The 21,018-nt window shown below is 37.6% G+C and overlaps 1 protein-coding gene across 13 annotated transcripts in view; it reads left to right on the forward strand.

Annotated features, from left to right (window-relative positions):
- Window positions 1–21,018, forward strand: part of GAB1 (GRB2 associated binding protein 1) — a 140,003-nt gene that overhangs the window by 114,583 nt on the left and 4,402 nt on the right. For 5 of the 13 annotated variants that reach the window (XM_027829975.3, XM_007067780.4, XM_037897267.2 and 2 more), the window contains 3 exons: window positions 15,871–15,960; window positions 19,046–19,139; window positions 19,513–19,636. In XM_027829975.3, coding sequence (XP_027685776.1) covers window positions 15,871–15,960; window positions 19,046–19,139; window positions 19,513–19,636 — 308 coding nt within the window. The remainder of the gene's footprint in view (window positions 1–15,870; window positions 15,961–19,045; window positions 19,140–19,512; window positions 19,637–21,018) is intronic. The other 8 variants (XM_037897262.2, XM_043545739.1, XM_037897266.2 and 5 more) reach the window with 3 other exon arrangements.

Below are 21,018 nucleotides of genomic sequence, written 5' to 3' on the forward strand. Positions count from 1 at the left end.
TTTTGAGTCATTTCAAGTGCCATTAACACAGCACAAAACTACTATAAATTTCCGTGGTCCTTTGTATAACTGAAACGAGCATACATTACAAAGATTTGCCATGCAGCTTTTTCAACCTTCAAGTTATTGTAGTAACTCCTCCTAGCACACTGTTTCTACACTTGTAGTTTAAAAGTATTTTGACAGTATTCCATTTTAAGTTACTCCAAGTACCTAGAAGTTAATGGACAGGCCAGGCATTTCAAGAAAGCCCAGCCAGAATTAGGAAAAAGAAAAAAAAATGTGAGGGATGTGGTACATAAAATGTTTGTTGAGTTTTCATTTTAAATATGGAGGAATTTCAATGAGTAACCTGTGCTTGTTTAAAGAATTTCTGTTGGAGTGTACTACTATTTCTCTAAAAGAATGTATCACTGCAGAGATCCACAGTGTTGGGTTATAAGGCCTCCAGAAATTTCAGGACACCTATCTCCTATCTAAGGGAGCAGCTGTGAGCCGTAACTGTGTATGGATAGCTACAATTATTTCTACAGGGAGAAACTTTCATAGCATCCGATCATCAACTCCTTTTTCTCTGGTACTGATGGTAAAGTTTCTTATTTAATGAGAAACATTGTTGCCTTACGTAACTTTTACAATAATATATGTGATCTTGTTCCTGTAGTGATATATTTAGCATGGAGCTCTACATCCATGTAGAGTCAATTGACTTTAGCAGGACCCCCACATGAGCACAGGGAGCCATGCTAGTAGATACCATTGCAGGATCAGGCCTAAGGTTGTTTCATCTTTCCATTTTAAACCCCTGTTTCTAATGGGTTTTTAATAACTGTTAAGAATGTACTCTACTGAGACTTGACATACCTGGTTCTGGCCAAGAATTGTGGTGCTGGATCAGGAGTGTTAAATTTGGGGAAGATTAATTTTTTAAAGGCATTTCCTATTTTAAACTGTACATTCCGATTGCTTGGTATTGGGAGGGGTAAGTAGAGCTTGAGTAGTACATATGCACCCCTCCTGTTCTTTGGTCCACATGGCAATTATTTTAGTTTGACCCAGATTTTTTTTACATAGATGTGCAAATGAAACAACAATATTTTAAACAGCAACTAGTGTTTACTCCACTCAACGAATTTTTACAATGCTAAAAATAATTTGTGGGTAGTTCAGAAACATTTTCCCTCACATTCTGTGTTTAAAATAAGATTAAGGTCATGACACACACTAATAAGGTAATGGAAATTCACAGATAACAAAATGCCACATGCTTTTTAGTGTTGTTGAGTTCCTCTGTCTACAGATTCCTTTGACGTTTTTTTTGAGAACCAGAAGGTTTTACAGGATAGTAATGGGCTAAATCCTGGACTCACTGGAGTCAGAGTTCTGCCATAGAATTCAATGAGACCAAGGTTTGGTGCAGTAATTTGAGATATTTACCCCTGTTCTCTGCCCCTTCCTCCCCACCCCCCAATCTATTTTGTGGAAATTAGGTTTGCAATGTTATATTGCTTCCTCTGGTTCCACCATCTCTGTGGACCTACACGATAACCAACAGAGACCTGGCCCTGTTAGTGGCTAAAAGAGAGTGGGCCTCTCCGGCATAAACATCGGAACATTTAGACACCTTTTAGACATTTTCTCAATGCTAGTTCTTAGGAAATAGTACAATGTTGTAAAAGAGGGTTTAATATGGTGAAGAAGGGGTGAGTTGTGGGTGGTGTTATCCATTTTGAATCCTTGATAATTAATTCATATTAAATTAATAACCTAAAATTCGCCAGCATATATGCATACTAATATACACATGAACACCCATCCACCCCTTCAGATAGCCGGGGACCTAGCAGTCTGCAGACTTCTTATTTGCAGAAGTGTCTCTGAGGCAAGAAGAAGAAGCTGTGAACTGAGTTAGGCTATGCCTGTCATACTGTTTCCTAGGTTAAATTTATTTGGTCAAAAAGGATTAAATAGTTTGGGGTTATAATGCATCGTATATAACACCACTTGCTCTCCTGGCTCAAAGCTGCTCTCACAAACGGGGGAGCTTTCAATAAATTCTGGAACCTTTGAAAGCCCTTTTAAAGCATGACTGGAGGTCTCATGACCCAACAGCCTGGATCAGTTCAAGATACAGCCTTCAGAGAAGTGTAATAACAGGTAAGTGATATACTCTTCAGGACAAAATCCAGAGTATTTAGCCACCTGTGTTTTTTCTGTACTTATCTGAACTGAATTTGAAAAGTATGTTTTTAAATGTTACTTTAAAAGACCAGTCTTTCGCATTGTATTTCTTTTGTAGTCATTGTGCTTTTTGCTGCTCTAGTCTGCCATAGTTGCATGTAGTGGTGATGCTAAATTGGAAGCAATATTGCTAGCAAAATGGGATTTGCCTTTAAGGAATCTTGTTTCCATCAGCACAACTGGGTGGTTTTCCTCTGAATCTAAAGGTATTAGATTGGCCTCAAGCTGTACTATGACATCTTAATTCTTTGAGACTAGCAAGCACTACTTCCTTGAAGTATGATTTATTAAAGCAAGGGAAAAGCAGAAGGAAATGTACCCAAATGTAAGAGACAGTGAAGAAAGAAGTTTAGGAATAGAAACAGGAATGACTCCTTGTTGACAACTCTACTTTGTTTTCTCTTGTCCTCTTCAGTGCAGTTGAATAGACCAAAAAGCATTGTGACAGTGTACTAGAGTTTTAAGTAATATAGTCCACAAAATAGAGAAGATTAATTGATGGTTTAAAAAAACAAACAACTATTTACATGTTGCCATAGAGGTACATGGCTTTTTAAGCCAATTAGAAGACCGGAGTGGAAACCTGGCAAAGCTCCCATTGACTGACTGATGCCAGGATTTCACCCCGGGTCCAGTATCAGGAGGAGCTTACAGTCATGATAACGAAAACAGTCATCTAAGTGATCTGTAAAAACCCGACATGATTTTACAACATGATTAACAAACAAAAAAAGGGTGTATGTTTAAGAAATCTCAAGACTGACTCAGTTACAGAGCTGTATGCTAGCTCTCCATCAGCAGACTTCAAAGCGCTTGACAAAGGGGTATGCACTCCTTTTATTCCTATTTTCCAGATGAGCAAAATCAGGCACGGAAATACTAAAAAAAGACTTTTTCAAAGTCATACACTTGAAGCAGTAGGAGAACCACACATAGAATCCAAGTCTCCTGACTCCTAGCTTGACGTGTCCTGTTCTCTGGAACTTGTTGCTTCCCAGGAGGATTCAGTAGTTAACTGTTCCTTGACTTCCTTTTCTGAGAAGTGAATGCCTCTGTATCAGGGAAAGAACGCCTGAGGGGAGAAATCATGTTCTTTCCTCTAACAAGGCTTGACGAGAACCTAGAGTTACATGACCAAAACTAGATGCCAAAGTAGAGTAATTTAATGTCTTCTCTTTATTTTATTACACTTGAGGAAAGTGTGAAAGATAATTTACCTCTTGCAATTTCATGTGACAAGTAGAAATTGGTGACAAAAATATTAAATAAAGGCTGGCACAAATGTATCCTATATTATTATTGTTTGTTTTTAAGATGCTAAAAAATTATATTGAGATTGGCATCTAAATCTGGATTTTACTGAAGCAGAAAATATGTGGGCTGCTACGTAGTTCTTCTGAGTATATTTGAAAGGCAAAGTATATCTCTGACACTGAAATTAAGCATTAAACTGCACTGTACAGTAACTTGAAGTAGGATCCTACTTAAAAGCAATATGACTTCTTTTTTTTTTCTTTGAGTGGGGGTGTCTGCTTATTGACATCTCCTCACTGAACTTTTACTCTATAGAAGCTTCCAGTATTTTTTTTTAAATGTGGTTTTAGGTGTATAGTCATCCTTTGAAGAAGGGAATTTTATATGAAACCTCTCTCATAGATGATAGTTGTAAGTACTGCAATTGATTCTGACCTTGCCACAGTCTTCCTCACCCATGGTTATGTGTTGCTTTGTACAGTACATATGGTTTTTAAAACACACACACTCCCTATTCTGTTAGGAAATTCTAGAACCCTGATTAATTATGAAACTTTGTTACAAATGTCCCAGTGTACAATTTCCTTGTGACATATTTGTATGCAGTTTGAACAATATGTACGTTTTGATATAGCAGGAGCAGCATCATAAAATAAAATGTAAAGTGGCCATGTGGCATTTATGTCTTTCACCATCTAAGCCATTGTATTATTGAACCACTAAAATATAATGTGGAATATCCTTGAAGTGTGGTTTTAGTCTGAAAATGACTTTGTTCAAATACCATTTAAGATCAGATTTCCTCACTTTACATATAAAAAAAATGATTTTTTGTTTGTTTTTTTACTTCCTACTTCCAAACTCAATCTGAAAGTCAAGCCTAAATTCTTTGTTACCTATACATCACAAATTCAAAATCTATGCATTCAAAATTCACAAGAACTTAAAAAATAATTAATTTAGGGCTCTGTTTGACTTCTGGGTTTTTTGCCTTTCACATTGTCAAGCGTTTTTGAAACCATGCTAGCTAGAAATGTACTTACTTTTGAAAATGAAAGCTCACATAACATGACATCAGAGGTTGCGGCTTTAAGAAAATGATAAATATCGCAAGACTTCTAGTAAAATCACCAGAGTGGCAGCACTGCAACAGTGAGAATTCCTCATTCAGAACTAACCATTTTGATTATGGTGCATGAGCTAGAGTAGAATCCAGCTCGCTCTCCAAGAGTTTCATTGGCACTGTAGCATTAAAAAGTTGTAAAAATTATTGTTAGTCAGCTTTGATTTAGTTCTAGATTCACACAGAGAGCAGATAAGCTGAGTAAGAATCTGCCAATTCTTATAGTTTATATAGATTATATAATTTTTATAACTGTTATAATCATTTTTCAGAGTAGGAATACAGTTTTAAGGGTACATTCATTTAACTTTTTGATTATTTTGTAGAGAAAAGTATTTAATCCTTCTAATTGTTTCTGTCAGTTCTACTTGTTCAGTCAAGGTGGGGATTGTTTTTGTTAGAGATATAAAAAATACTCTCTTTTTTAATTTATTTATTGCCTTCTCCCTGATACCCAAAGGAGAGATGATCACTGTTTCACTAGCATCTGTTGGCCCCAAAAGCAAGCACTTAGAATTGAACCCAGGTTTCCCCTATGGCGGTGCAAAGTCACTACTGTACTACTAGGTTAGCTTCTAAAAAGTAGTTTTAAATGTAATTTATTTGCAGTTTACCTAGCTCATTGCCAAGATCCAGCAATTCTTAATTTTCAGCTTGGTGGTATCAGCTTTTAATTTCTGTTACAAAAAGCTGAAGGTGGAAGATTAAACAGTTCCAAGTTAAGTGATTTTTTTTTTTCTTAAATTCCAGCTAAATGTAGTCCAGCGGTGAGTGAAGTTCTGCTAAGTGTTAGATGGATGGAGAAGAAAAAAGCATCAAATAAAGAAGGCCTAGTTTTAAAAAAATTAAAAAACAACATAACTTTTCAGGCTGCATTTTACTAAATGTTGTTAAAAACTGTAGTGTGTACCTGAAAAGTCTTGACACTGACAGGAGGAGGAATGAAAGAATGTTGGTAGCATTTTCACCCCTTGGTATTGTTTCTCTCTCCTCCCAATGTATTTATATAAATAGGTATTTTGATGTCTGTGGTTTTTAAATAAAATGAAGCAGGTTAGCCCTTTCCACATCCCCATTGGAATGTTCTTCCTTATGTAGCCTTAATATGATGCTTGATTTCTCAGGAAAAAGTTCCCTTTTCAAGAAGGTTTGCCATCTCACACATTGATATAAAACCCAAAGAGCTACCTTAAGTTGACATCCCACATGCTTTATTCTCAGTGAAACTCCAGAATCATTGACCAATCACCCCTTGAAGCACTGTGTACTTGGGACAATATAAAATAATTGTTGTGTGATTGAATGCTTTCAGTTCATCACATTTTTTAGGCTTAATTAAATATGGACATACGTAGTGTGAGTAGCAGAGCAGAGCTGTTCGAATAGTGTTTGAAATACTATTCTTTGATTAATTTCACTGGTATTCACTGAATAGTTGTTGTGGTATTTGGCAAATATTTTATGGATCGGTGAACCCTAGATCAGAGTTACAGTTAAAAGACTAGTTTGGATTCAGATTTTTCCCTTTCTGACTCATTCTTTGTTTCTGGAGTATCTAAAAGTATCTTTGATGCTGTGAGAAATTTTATTTGGAGAAAGTAAAAGTTAAAAGAACTGGAGAGTCTGGAAGTGACTCTATCTCAAAAACAACTATTTTATTCAGAATGATACAAGCACACATAACTAACTGATCTCTAGCATTGTTGGATGTCCTCAGGACAAAGGGTCAGTACAATCCATCTCATACCACTCACCAGACTTGAGAAAAAAATGATTCTATTTCCAGGGCCAGCCCTAGACCAAATGGCATCCCAGGCCAGGAGCATCTTCAGCATCCCCTTCCTGCCACTTGTTAAACTTTCCTGAATGCCATTTTTTTAATTGCATTTATTGCCCATTTCACAACTTTGATGCACGATTTGCATGCATGATTTATCCCTGACATACACGACAATAAATTTGCACACTAGGATCTGTAAATCTGTATTTATTCATGTCATATATAGGAAATAATTTTTTTTTCCTCTAAGCTTACAGAAACTTTATAATTTTAAGAATAACTGAAATGTACTACATCAAGAAATTGAACTGTGCACCAGCATTGGGTGGGCCATTGTTAATTTGTGTTACAGTAGGTGACAGCCTCAGAATGTTAACCCTACTCTGTTAGTTCAAAAGGTTGCTTTTCTCCCCTTTGCCCTCGCAAACTGAAGCACAGCATCAGAGAAATCCAAAGACTGGCCAATGGCATTTTCAAGTGATAAAATAGCAAGTGATATCAGTCTCTCATTGGCCATCGATCCATTGAAGATACGTTTTAATGAGCCTGAGCTTTGAAAAACTGCACTCATCACTTGCAACTGTGACCAGCAGCATGAGCAGAATCCTCAAAGCTATCCACACATTAGGAAAAGTGTCCTTCAACTCTGCATCATGAATGAATTGAAGAACTTGGAGTGAGGGGGCTTCCCATGTGGCAAAATGTGATGGATGTTGTCCAATTTGGCGTAGAGGTCTTTATCATTGACGTCAGAACATTCCCCATGTGTCAGCATCTGGTGAAGGTCTGTACAATTGTTCAAGAGTGTTTTCCTGTCCACTGGCAGCTTCCTAAGGTCATATAAAAAAACCAGGTCTTTTCATGGTGCTTCATTTATCCAAACCTTTCTTCAGTGGACAGTTGAGCAGTGTCAACAAGCGAGCAAAAAAACTCCCTCTTGAATTTTTCTTCTGAGCTTCCGATCATCTCATCTCTGCCCTCATAACCAAACTCTCTTCTTCCGAAGAATGCAAGTTTCCTTTAAGACAGGCTCAATTCCTACGTTTTCCGCCATTTCTTTGGCAACAGTGATGCCATCTTCGAATCCGTTGTCTCTGTAGGCCACAATGAAATCAAAGCAGCTTCTCATCAAAGTAGTAGCGGTTGCGATGTCCATCAACTAAATCTGTAGTGCCTTGTTTACAACGTTTACTTGGAACAGGATATTGTGCCAAACCACAACTGAGATCAGAAATTTGAAGTCAGTGATCCGGTTTGCCAGGCTTTGCTCCTTGTTGGATTCCAGCTTCGGCTTTATTCAGCTGCGCCAGTTCCATCAGGGCATTGTCAACCTCAGTTACTTGCTACCTCAGTTGCCTTATGCTGTCAATGAGGCTCTCCCAGCAAGTGTCGCTTAGTGACTTCATGGTCATATTTGTAATGTCTGTGAGGATCTTACACCTGATAGTTGATGCTGAAAACAGGATATATATCCTTTGCAGTACTCTGAAGAGAGATACTGGATCTAAAGAAAATGACGCTGCATCTGACCCAACCAGGTTGAAGGGATGGCAGCCACAAGGCATGAAGAAAGCTCTTGATTGAAAGCCAGGATCCTTGCCTGGACACCACCGTTTCTTCCCGTCACATTCATGCTGTTGTCATAGCCTTGGCCGTGGCAATCCTGAACTTTTATTTTATTCTCATTCAAAATGTTCATAAACAGTTCTGTTAGGCCTTTTCTAGTAGAGTCATCCACAGACCAGAAACAGATGAAGTGTTCCTTTACTTGGATACAGCCATCCTCGTCGTCAACAAATCTTACTGTAAATGACATCTTTTCACTATAACTAATGTTATAATGCAGTCCATTGTTATGGGTAGTATTTCGCTTTGCCAAGCTTTGTTATCAAGCACTTTCACTGCCATAAGGTCAGTCCATTCGTTTTGTTTTGCGGCAGTAATAGTTCATAGCTTCTTTACGATCTAATCAGTGTACGTGCTCACGCATGACATTGTCGTATTTCCCAAGGAGCTCTACCAAACCAAGGAAATTACCGTTATGTTCAGTGAACAGCTTATCTGACAAGCCCCGGAAAGCCAAATTATTCTTTACAAGGAAGAGGGTAATTGAGATCAGACACTTGAGCACGTTCCTCCAAAGCTGGGTTTCTACATTACTAATACGCAGTTTTCTGCATCCATGCATTTTTCAGCTTGAGCCTGGACTTGACCTCCATCCATTTGGAGTAGGCTGTAAAATGGCCAGGTGACTTTTCATGTGGCTTCAGAGCATCGGCTAAGTTATGCCAGTAATTGTACGTGGAAAGTGCATTCATGTCAAATATTTTGCAATAAAAACAGAACCCTTCGTCAGTCGATTTTGAGTAAACTAGCCAATGCCAATTCAGTTGCTCACCATTTTTGAGTACTCTTTCGCAGTGTGACTTTGAGAAGTGTTGTTTCTGCTCATTTACTGGAAACAACATATCCTGGATTTTTCCCGGCCCATTCAAAGCTGTACGATCAATATCAGTAGAGTTTAGGAGTGCTAGTCATAAAGCAGGATCTGATGTATCGATTTGTGGTGTGCAGTCTTTCTCCTTGCTGTTTCTGTCATCATGCAAAGCTGATTTTTCTTTATCATTTCACTCCTTTTCATGTGAGCCACATTCTACTTTATCATCACTCTCCTTTACGCCGCCAGGAAAACTGGACAGTTCTCCATCACTTTCCTCACATTTCCATTCTTTATCTTCAGGTAAATCTGCTAATTCCTTAGTAATAGGGCTTCCATCATTTATGCTTCACTTCTCAATTTCTTCTGCACTGAGATCATCGCTACTGTCTATGTTATTGTGTTTCAGCTATTTTCCCATCAAATTTGCCCCTTGCTGCAAACTAGATTGCAGTTGAGCTTTTTGCTTCCTGTACTCTTGAAGGCTTCTTTGGGAGCATCTTTTATATTCTAGGGGGGAAAACAGACAGTAGTAGGGAGAGCAAAAGTCAATGTTCCACAATCTTAGAAAGTCATCAAACATTACGTTTTAAGCGTGGCAAAAGAAGGGATAGTATTTCTTTTATATTGTTGAGCAGATAGGGGTTCAATAGATGTCAGAGATATGTCCTTTATTAGCTGCTATTTACATTCTTCGAGTCTTAAAACACAATATCGCACCTGGGCTCTCACTTCACTTCACATCGTTCTTATAGCTCACTGACTGACAGATGACGCCCCACCCCCTATATACCCGCAAGGGCATGTCAGACAACATTCTAGGAGGTTCAAGGAAAATGTAGTTCTCAGAAAGTCTGGCATGTTCCACAAGATTCTACAGAGGTCCAGAACATTCTAGGAGGTTAGTGAAAAATGAATCCATGTACAGAATACCTGAAACATTTTACTTCAAAAATTCTATTTCCCCTTTTGTCCCTAATAACAAAAACAGCACTCCGAGCCTGGTGGCCCCCAAGTCCAGCACCCCAGGCGGTCACCTGGGTTGCTTGCCCCTAAATCTGGCCCTGTCTATCTCCATTCTGTCTCCGATGCTATTAGAAAAATGAATACGAATTTTGTGGAACAAAGGGCCAGCACCTTTTACTAATCTCATCCACCCTTGGCAGCAGATTGTTGTCTAGGAAACCATGATGGAAAAACAGATCTAGAAGTTGTCAGAGTTCTGTGTATTTAGAACCACGTGCCTAGGATCTGACACTCCTTAGGAAAAAGTGTTTAACTGTTTAACTAACCTCAGTTTTACACATCACGAGATGCCAAACCATGAAGTTTATAAAATAAGACTGAGCTGTGTGTTTCAGGACAAAGGAGTAGAAATTCCAGAATATTGTCCTGAATGCCAGAAAACAGCTGGCCCAAAGTAAATACAAATGTAAATTTCCGTTTCCTTTAATTAGGTTTTTGAAAATAGAGACCCAGAATTCCTATTCCTTTTAACCCCCGTGGTCAGTACTTTTTGATAAGGGCAAAGCAACTGCCATTTGGGACACCTAATTTGCTGAATACTGGCTTTCTCCCCTCCATCTCCCACTCCAAATGAGGCAGTGGCCTAGAATTCCTACTTCTGATCTCTCTGTCTGGTTGTGAGGATTAGAGTCCTGTTGGTCGTGGCAAGGAAACTGCATTAACAGGGCATGTATTTCTATCATGTTGGTAGATTTACCTTTTTAATTTTAAGCCCTGAATTACTATGATATAAATGGCACTGGCATTTAAATGGAGTTTTTCTGATGCAACAAACCAAGCAGCCAACAAACACTAGGTGGTCCAAAAATATCAGTCTTTAACAAAAATCTTAGATTTACTCTGTATTTGTTTTTCAGTGACAGTGTGCTGAGCTATACACAAAACTAATGACATTCCCTGCCCTGAAGAGCTTAAGTGTCATGAAAACCAAAAATGTTAGGTCATTGCTCTTGTAATGAAAGATTGTGCCACTGTCTGAATGGTTGTACTTTTTGATGCTAGCTTTCTCTTCATGCTTACTACACAAGACTAAAAAAGAGAAATGTCATTAATGCTTCTACAGAAACAATGAGGAGTCTGGTGGCACCTTAAAGACTAACAGATTTATTTAGGCATAAGCTTTCATGGGTAAAAAACCCCACTCCTTTAGATACATCATCTTCTTGCATCTGAAGAAGTGGGTTTTTTACTCACACAAGCTTTTGCCCAAATAAATCTGTTAGTCTTTAAGGTGCTACCAGACTCCTCATTGTTTTTGTAGAAGCATTAATGACATTTCTCTTTTTTAGTCTTGTGTAGTAAGCATGAAGAGAAAGCTAGCATCAAAAAGTACAACTGTTCAGACAGTGGCACTTTAAAGTGCCACCGGACTCCTAGTTGTTTTTGTGGTTACAGACTAACATGGCTACCCCTCTGATAGTAAGACTTCTGTTTTCAGTTTAAACCTTTGTTGGATACAAAAATAGTATGTGCCAGATGGGCTACTCCTGACAATTTCTCAGACAAAAGGAGCATTGGTCTGAAATTCTTGGAGGAGAAATCGTGTGTGATGGGGTACACTCTGACGCTAGATCCATAAGTGCTCTTTCTCTTTGACAGTTTTATTTACCACAGTTTTTCAGAAAACTACACTTTATTAGTTACCCTTCAGCCTGAAGTCCCATTGCACAATATTTGTATCCCAAAATAATTTATGTATGGATGAAGGGGAATCTGTATAGAGCATTACATTGCCAACTTAAATTGCATTTTATTAAACAAATCTATTTAACAGTTACAAATATCATTGCTTATTAAAAACAAAAACGGTGTTCTCCATTTTCTTTGCCTTTTGTACTCCACTAGTTAGTCTCACTTCTCTTTTATAATCCATTTCATTTATAGTCTTTTTAATTTTTGTTTCTTGCATATTAGTACAACATTGTAGTATCTAGTTGCAAATGCTCTAACATAATGTTTTAAATGTAAACAAAATTGTTTTCATTTTTTTAATTATTTTCATGAAAAATTTATATTAAGTTTTTGTTTAAAAATAATTTATAAAACTTAAATTTTAGACTTAAATTACCAGACAAATGCCCCTTAGACAATATGTCAGATCCTTTCCTTTGTTCTTAGTACCAGAGATTAAATGAGCCCAAATCTAGGCAATTTTGGAGCACAATGCAAAACACATCTCGTTACCCTCCCACCCACAATAAATAAAGCTGAAGGACAGTCCCTCATCTCTTAGAAGACAGTCACCATGTCTCACTCTGCTCGGAAAGTAATCTACTGGAGTATGAGGTAATTGCTTTTTAAAAGCATCTTTTTTCTTAAAAGCAGCTTCTTAAAAGCAGCTTCCTACAACTTGGAAGAAGCAAAGAGCTGACCCCACTATGGAATCCACTTTTCATCGACACTTAATGAAATCTGATTACAGTACTAAGATGCATCAGTCAGAAGCATGATAGAAAAATCTGAGATAGTGATAGAACTGATGTTTTCTGGGTAATTAATAGGAAGCCTTGAGACTAATGATGATAGGTGCATAGAAATATATATTTAGAGAGAGACAGAGAGGAATGATATAGAGGACTTTTAATGACAGAGCAGAGATCGTCTTTGTTTTTAATTTGTACAAAAATGTCTCCTACAAAAGCTTTAAATCTGACATATTGAAATAGTGGGACTGGGTCATCCTGGCAGTTTGGTAGCAGAACAATATGTTGCCATCAAGTCATTGTTTTGGCCCCAATCGCCTTTGATGGCAGAAATTGAAAGTACTATGGATTCAGTATGTTCAGCTCTTGAGACATGGGAAAGCTCTTTGTGTTGCTCTTCCTGCTGCTGCATAGAGAATTTCAAAGCCCTTTGCAAACAATAAATTAAGACTGACGTAGGTAAGTGTATATACCCTATATTACATAAACTGCAGCATAAAAAGGTTGAGTAAGTTGCTCAAGACCACATAGAATCATTAACAGAGCTCGAATTACAAGTCATGGTAGTGGGTTGGACACCTACCAGCCACATTAAAGATAGGTTATACAATATACATTGGTTAAATAATTTAATTAATCACTTACCTCTGCTAGGTTTCTCAGTGTTCTTTGGATCTGTGCTCCTTAGCATAAGTACAGAGTGAAGAATTATTATAAATTGATGCATTTTATTAGCCAAAATAGCTTTTAAAGCAGATTAAAAAAATTACAAAAAACAAAATAAAGATGGTTAGATTCTAGTGTTCACAGACAGAAAAATTGACCACAACGTGGAATGTTAGTTTTCAAGAGATAATAAATCAGTTAAATTAATTCACAGTTTTATCAAAATCTTCTTATAAAGGCAAACTTTTATCCTAGTTCTTTACTAGTAATGAGTGGGTGGGTGATTTGGCTATCAATGTGACTAGGTACACTTATTTATTTCCAGTCAAGCTTATATGCCAATGGAATTATGGGACTGCTCACATGAGTTCAACCAAGCATTCTACAGTAGGATTTAGAAGTTTTGACAAGTTATTTAATTATCAAAGAGTGTAAATTCAGTTCTGAATTACCTTGTCCAGATGATACTCATAGCCAAGTTTTGCCACTGATACATGCACAAGACTGTCACACAGGAAACCCAGAATGTAACATGCAGGTAATAATTCTGAAGCTATTCTAACTCTCTTGGAATTTCATCAGTACCACCAAGTCTTCGCCACTTGAACCAAAGTTTCAAATAGTGGTTAAAATCTTTAGCTTACAAGACAATTCAAAACTCTTTTCTTTTTTGTCTAAGAAGTTGTCAGTTCTCTTGACTGCAAAATCTGTGATATGTAGGCTGAATGCTTTGAAACACTTAGCACATCTCACAGCTAACTTCCCAGGATATCATCCCCCATCCTTGAAGTATGGCCTACATTCTTTGATCCTCGATGTGTACATTTACATTTGGCTGTATTAAAATGCAAATTGCTTGCACCCAATTTACCAAGTGATCCCTGTCGCTCTGTATCAGTGATCTGTCCTCTTCATTATTTACCTCTCCCCCAATTTTTGTATCATCTGCAAACTTTATTAGTAGTGATTATATATTTTCTTTCAGGTCATTGATTTAAAATGTTAAATAGTATAGGGCTAAGAACAGATACTGGCAAGCCCCCACTAGAAACAGACCTGCTCTATGATGGTTCACTCTTTACAATTACATTGACCACATATGTATTTAAAATGGACAACCTGGTATTAACTATATGGAGTATTTTGTGGTCAGGTTGCTTAGGCAATTAAACTTTCTTGAAGGGGTCTATTACAGAATGCATTTAGATAGCTGTAATTTTCTAATATAGTTTCTTACATCTCAAAGGTGTCAATTAAGATTTGTGTAATCTAGTAATAACATTACACTGTGCTGTATCAGATATTATAGCTTGAGCTCCTGTATCTCTATTTCAAATTTATAGATGTAAAGTATATACAATAGAAGAAAAAAGTAAAAGAGAAATTTACTTCACAACTTAGCAAGAGTTTGTAGTTAAGCCTATCTAGTTAGCTGTTGTAGTTACTCGACCTGTGTGAAACACACTGAAACAGTATCTGCTGTTTGACCTGTTTTAAAGGATTAGGCCTAAAGTATGTCAAGATTCTGGCCTATGTTTGGATGTTTTTCTTACTAATAATTTTAAATGTTAAGCAGTTATAAACCGATATAGTGCTGTCTTTTTGAATCTGCAGCTAGCCTGAAACAAAAGCTGTGAACTCCCCGCTTTCCAGTCACTGCCCTCCACCAATCTCATTCCCTTTTAATTTGATGGTGACACTTTACAGCTTAACATTAACTATTTCATTGCTGATCATTTAAGCCGCTAGGACAGTGAAGGGAATGGTAATGAAGCCTATGGAGAGAGGGGAGAGATTTGGGATTTACTCCAGGGAGAACAATGCAGAGGGACAAAAGAAGGAGAGAGATAAAGACTAGGCTGGCAGAGGAGAGATAGGGAAAGGAAGATGGGTAAGAAAGAGAAATAAAGGTAAAAAATACAGTGGTCATAAGGGGTAGCATATCGTCCGAATATAACAATATCTGTGAATACAACAGTAAAGACGCTGAATAATAAATAGCTATAGGAAAAATTTGTGCCAAATTGTTCAAACCTGGGTGCCTAAAGTGAGGTTTGTAAATAAGTGGGAGCAGCAGGTAGTAAGCACTTCTGAAAATTAGGACACTTTTTTATTTGCGTTCCTAAATATGGATTCAGGAGCCTGTCTTTCGGAACCCAGATCTGAAACGTTTGCCGTTATTTATAACATCAAGGCCACAGTCTATCTACTCTAGCTCTTTATGCAGACCTCCTGTTAACATCAATGGGAGTTCTTCTGGATCGGACGTATGCAAATTTAAGTTTATACCACAGCCCATGGCCCATAATTAAACCTGGAATTAGTCCTCTACAGAATGACTTTGACACCAAGAGAAAGTCATGTCTGCTTCCTCAGGGTCAGAAAGAAGCTTGATACAGGCCTTTGGGAGACAGGTCAGCAAATATAGTATGAAAAACACTGCCAAAAGACTTAGATGGAAAAAAAATAAAGGGACTTTGTGGGTTTTTAAGGATTAATGTAGTGGAAATTAATTTAAACTATCGTTTACCATTTCATTTTAACCTACATTTTAAAGGATAACCATTTTCCATATCTTGTTAAATGTTCCTCTAACATGGCAACTTTTTATACAAAACTACTTTTAAAAATTGTAATTCAACAGAAATGTCTTTTTTTTTTTTAAAATAGCTTTCTACCTTTTAGATACATCTTACTTGCTTCAGACAAGCTTCTTGCATGCAATGTTTTGTTCCTTTAAAGCGTGGTGCTTAAGCCCTGGCATGAGACCTAGCTGGGCTGTAAAACTTTCCCTCAGCAGCTTGCTTATGCTTATGCAGTTAACCTTTCTGCAAGGGGTTCTGCTGCTTATTTATAGAATTCCATTTTTCCAATCATAAAATGAACATTATATTAAGAGAGTCTTCTTTTTACCAATTAGGTCAAAGTCCTAAAATTTTAAGACCTAAACCACATGGTTTAGAGCGAACTGATTCACAAACCATAGGTGACTTTGCTACAAGAAGAAAGGGTATGTACTATAGCACTGCATGTTGTATGGGGCTTTGTTTTTTTAAAAAAAGTATGTTTCTTTTAAAGGTTAAACTCTAGTAAAGCACTGTCATTGCTAATGTTGTAATCTAAGATATTGGACACATTTTACTTGCTAATCAAAAGTGTTTCCCATGCAGGGGAAAACATTCTTACATCCTGAATAGTATACGTCAAGATTTACCAGAAATTAATCCTTACACATACAAGTTTTGCTCTGTTCAGTTTATAGCTGCTCATATTTCAGATTTAATTTTGTATCTGTTTATTTAGAAACAAAGGTATGTGATCTACCAGCATGTTGTTTGAAATAACTTCTAATTAAGAGATAATATAAATGTCACAAGTTAATAATCTGCTGTTAGCTAAATGTCAAGGTGCAGTCAAAGAGATTGATCCTGTGACTATCTATTAGTACAGTGATTTCATTTATATTTTTAAAATGAGCATTATGAAGATGGAGTTGGACTGGTTTATTGTAGGGACTAACTGTGTTGGTATCCAGTACAGTCACATGGGCTAGGACAAATCACAAATGTCAAAACTTTTTTTTTTTTCTTTTTTAAAAATCGTGCTTCATCGGGTGCATTTAAGGCCTGATTAAAAGTCCATTTAAATTGATAGACTGACTCTTGCTGATTTCATTGGGCTTTGGATCAAGACCTTACCACATTTCTAACGATACAGTAGTTGTACTTGGGCTGTTGAGTGCAGCTTCCATTCAGCCTCATGCCTTATAAAGCACTTGATCTGTGCTGATATCCATCATAGCCACTCATCCTGTTGCGTGTTTGTTGCTTAGGTAAGGTTCAGTTCTGCCACCCTAACTCACGTTGAGTAGTACCTTATTCCTTAAGTAGTTCACGGAAATAAATTATTGGGATTTTTTAAAATCAGTGGGACTACCTGATAAATAAGCTGCTGCTAAGCATGAATTAAGGTGGCAGAACCTTGTTTATCGTAAGTTATTGATGTATGCTGATACCTCTTGAGCTACTACATTTTAACTGCAGTAGAGAACAGTTTGGTGCGATTAAATCCAATAATTACTTATCTGTAACATTTCAATTTAAAAAAAAACATTTACATAGAAATCTGTATCAAGGGCTTACCTTCTTAGATAAAGTTCTATCCTAATAGTGCCTCAAAATAGTCCCCCTAGCTGTAATGAGTACAGTTCTGCTCCCCCTTATAAGACCACCTCTGTTAAGCAATTGATTTTTGTCAGTCCCACAAGTGGTCACTTTGACAGGTTTCACTGTGTATGAACTAGTTTTAAACTGGCTGATGTTTGATATTGGTAAGTAGGTTGGTCTTGGAGCAGTCTGATGGGCTGTCAACAATCCTGTGTAGCTGATATTTAATTTTGTTTGTTTTGTAAAAAAAAAACCTCTAATAGCGTTCATAATAATTTCATAACTACCTTCTCAAAATAATATTTGTATTTTTAAATGGCAAGTATGAGAGAAATTAAGATTGATGATAAATAGACTTCCCTATAAGTCTTGCAGTACAGAAATCCATTGTTTTTTTTAGGGCTCAAAATCACTTATATTTAATTTCAGTTTTAGTTTAAGGTGTGGTTCTACTCTGAAAATTATGTAAAAATGGCACCTTACTCAGAATCCTATTATCTGATTAATGGTGCTGGTATGTTTCTTCTGCTTTTCTCTCAAGTTAAGCAGTACAGAGAACTAAATCACCCATGGAAGACTGAGCTGGATTCTATTCTGACTCATGCCTCATCAATTTTGTTAACTAAATTCCAGTTAAAGCAGGGGTGGGCAAACTACGGTCTGGGGGGCCACATCTGGCCCTTCAGACATTTTAATCCAGCCCTCGAGCTCCAGCTGGGGAGCAGAATCCAGGGCTTGCCCTGCTCATCACATGACGTGACTCTGCGGAGCTCCCGGAAGCAGCAGCATGCCCCCCCTCCGGCTCCTACAGGTAGAGGCAGCAAGGAGGCTTCGCACGCTGCCCCTGCCCCAAGCGCTGCCTCCGCAGCTCCCATTGGCCAGGAACCATGGCCAATGGGAGCTTCAGGGACGGTGCCTGCGGATGGGTCAGCACACAGAGCCGTCTGGCCGTGCCTCTGCATAGAAGTCAGAGGGGGGACATGCCGCTGCTTCCAGGACCTGCTTGAGGTAAGTGCCGCCCAGAACCTGCACCCCTGACCCCCCTCCCATGCTCCAACCCCTTGCTCTAGCCCTGATCCCTTCCCACCCTCTGAACCCCTCGGTCCCAGCCCAGAGCACCCTCCTGCACCCCCAACACCTCATCCCCAGCCACACCCCCCCACACACACACCTCAATTCCCTGCCAGAGTCCCCTCCTGCACCCTGAACTCCTCATTTCCGGCCCCACCCCAGAGCCTGCACCCCCTCACACACCCCAACCCCCAATTTCATGAGCATTCATCGCCCGCCACACTATTTCCATACCCAGATGTGGCCCTCGGGCCAAAAAGTTTCTCCACCCCTGAGTTAAAGGGCCCTCACTTTCATCTCTGCAGGCTTAACAATGGGATTGCAAATGTGTAAGTGAATGCAAAATTGGGTCTGCAGAGTCTTTATTATTGACAAAGGTGTATGATCCAAGAAAATATTTCAGATCTAGAGTTTGCAGGACTGGCAATTTTTAAATAAAAGGCTAGCAACCAATCAACCCTACCTTTTACTTGTGAACTGAGCCAATTTGATAAGTCATTGTGGCACAATAAACATAGAACCCTAAAGTGCCATTTTCAGATTCCCTTTTCAGAATAGAATCACGTTAATATTCAGCTTTCAAAATTCTCTAATAGTGGTAGCACTCATTACTAGCAACATCATAATTATTTTGGAATGTGTATAATACAGACAGTGGTTCAGAAACCTCTTTCAGAAGTGAACATTTCCTGATAAGTGTATTTTGGGGTTTATATGGAAATCTTTTACTCAGTGGCAACTTAAAATAAACGTAATTATATTGATTTCTGTGTATTGTTAGCCTTAGAATAGCTGCTGAATTTGGATTTGTTTTCAAATGTTCTGTGCTTCAAGATTGTTTGTTTGTTTTTTATATAGCAAAACCAGCTCCACTAGAAATAAAACCTCTGCCAGAATGGGAAGAATTGCAAGCCCCAGTTAGATCTCCTATCACCCGAAGTTTTGCACGAGAGTAAGTCTCTTAGCTTTTCTTACTTTAGAGGATTTATTTTCTTTTTACTGGAGCATTAATGAATATATCTCCGATCTTTCCTTTTTCAGCCTCTCCAGCAGAGACTGAGATTTCCTTTTAGAGAGAGAGAGAGAGAGTGTGTGTGTGTGTGTGCGCACGCATGCGCAGCCATGTGTGCAAGCATGTGTCAGATGTATGTATGTTTGTTGTGCAGTTTCATTTGTTAAATAAAAAAGAGAATGTATAACCAGAAAACTCAACCCTGGTAAAGCTGACAGATAAGAGTTTAAGCTCTAATATACTTTTTTTTTGTTTACCAGGAGTTTTAAAATATTCTAGTTTGATTGTTTGTAAAATAATTCCTGGTAATTAGCTCCTCCAGGTTTCCTATGTCTCCCAGACCGGATTCAGTGCATAGCACAACTTCCAGCAGTGACTCGCATGACAGTGAAGAGAATTATGTACCCATGAATCCAAATCAGTCCACTGAAGACCCAGTATGTAAAATCTACATCTTAACTACTCTCTTCCTGTGCAGTCCTTATTTTTAAATTATGCAAACACAAATCCTTCTTCCAGTCAACAAACCTTTCTTTACATTTTCTGCATCAAAACCAAAAACCATTTATCTCTGTAGAATTTTAGCTTTGTTTTAACACTGTGGCAGTGAGAAAGTTAAGAGTAGAGTTGTTCAATAAAGAGGAAGGTTAGTATGTCTACAATATATGTTGAAAGTAAGACATCTTTTGAACAAAGTGTTTTAAAATATGTTCTTTCCCAAGGTCTCTGTCTCTTCCTTTCTGTAATCTTTGTTCCTGGGCTACGTGTCAGTAAGTAATGAGTTTCAGTGGAAATAAATAATGCTAGTATTCTCAAGCCAGTCCAGAGGCCTTTTGAAAAAAAAATGTTGCAAGTAAACATTGCAAGAAACACGGAAGGAACAAAAAAGTCATAAGAAATCTCCATTGATATTTCTTGTTCAAGTTTTTCTAAAAATATGTATATGTTTATTATACTTCTTTTTTAAAAAAATAGGAGACATTTTATATACAAGATAAAATGTTAATAATTATATTGTCTACTTTTTTTTCAGATAGCGTTTTGCTTTCAGTATAGTCATCCAAGAAACTGTTAGCAAAAGTGAATTAAATTTCATTTCACTTCCTCACATTAGATACAGTGTAGAAGTTATTAGTTGTGTGTACATTTCATTTAGGTGTTCACTGAAATGTATCATGAGTGATACGTGTTTTACCCAAATAGAAGCAAGAATTTGCAGTAGCATTTTAAAATAAAAGGGTAGTACATTCCTAAACCAAAATATAGTTCAGAGCACCCTTGAACTTTGGGAAAGTTCATAATATCTGTAGCCAAACTTTTCAACTCAGGCCCATCTTAGCTATTTTAAGTTTTTACATAGTGTTCATCACTTAGTATCTAAGTGTTGCTTAGATTCTTATTTAGTAGGAATTAAAATACAAATAGTAATACTTCAAAGCACTGTACAGGCATTAACTGATCCTCACAACAGCCTTGTGAAGGAGTTACTGGTAAGTAAGCAGTGGAATATCCCATTTGACAGCTGGAGAAATTGAGACACAGTGGTTGTGAATTACCGTCAGCCATGCAGCAAATCAGTAGCAGAATCAGAATTAGAAACCAGGCATTTCTGTTTCCTGATTCTGTGTTCAATACACTAGACCAAGATGCCACTTAAGAAATTCAATTTTAAAACTTAATATGTTTAATTTCATATCTAGAGGACTGGCCCATTGCTTAGAAAATTTTCTACCATCTTACATCTCTCATTCTTCTAGATTATGGTACCAAATCCCTTTTGTTTTCTTTTAATTATATTTTAAGACATTGGTTTTTGTTT

The sequence above is a fragment of the Chelonia mydas genome, chromosome 4 (genome assembly GCF_015237465.2).
Source record: "Chelonia mydas isolate rCheMyd1 chromosome 4, rCheMyd1.pri.v2, whole genome shotgun sequence".
Lineage (NCBI taxonomy): Eukaryota > Metazoa > Chordata > Testudines > Cheloniidae > Chelonia > Chelonia mydas.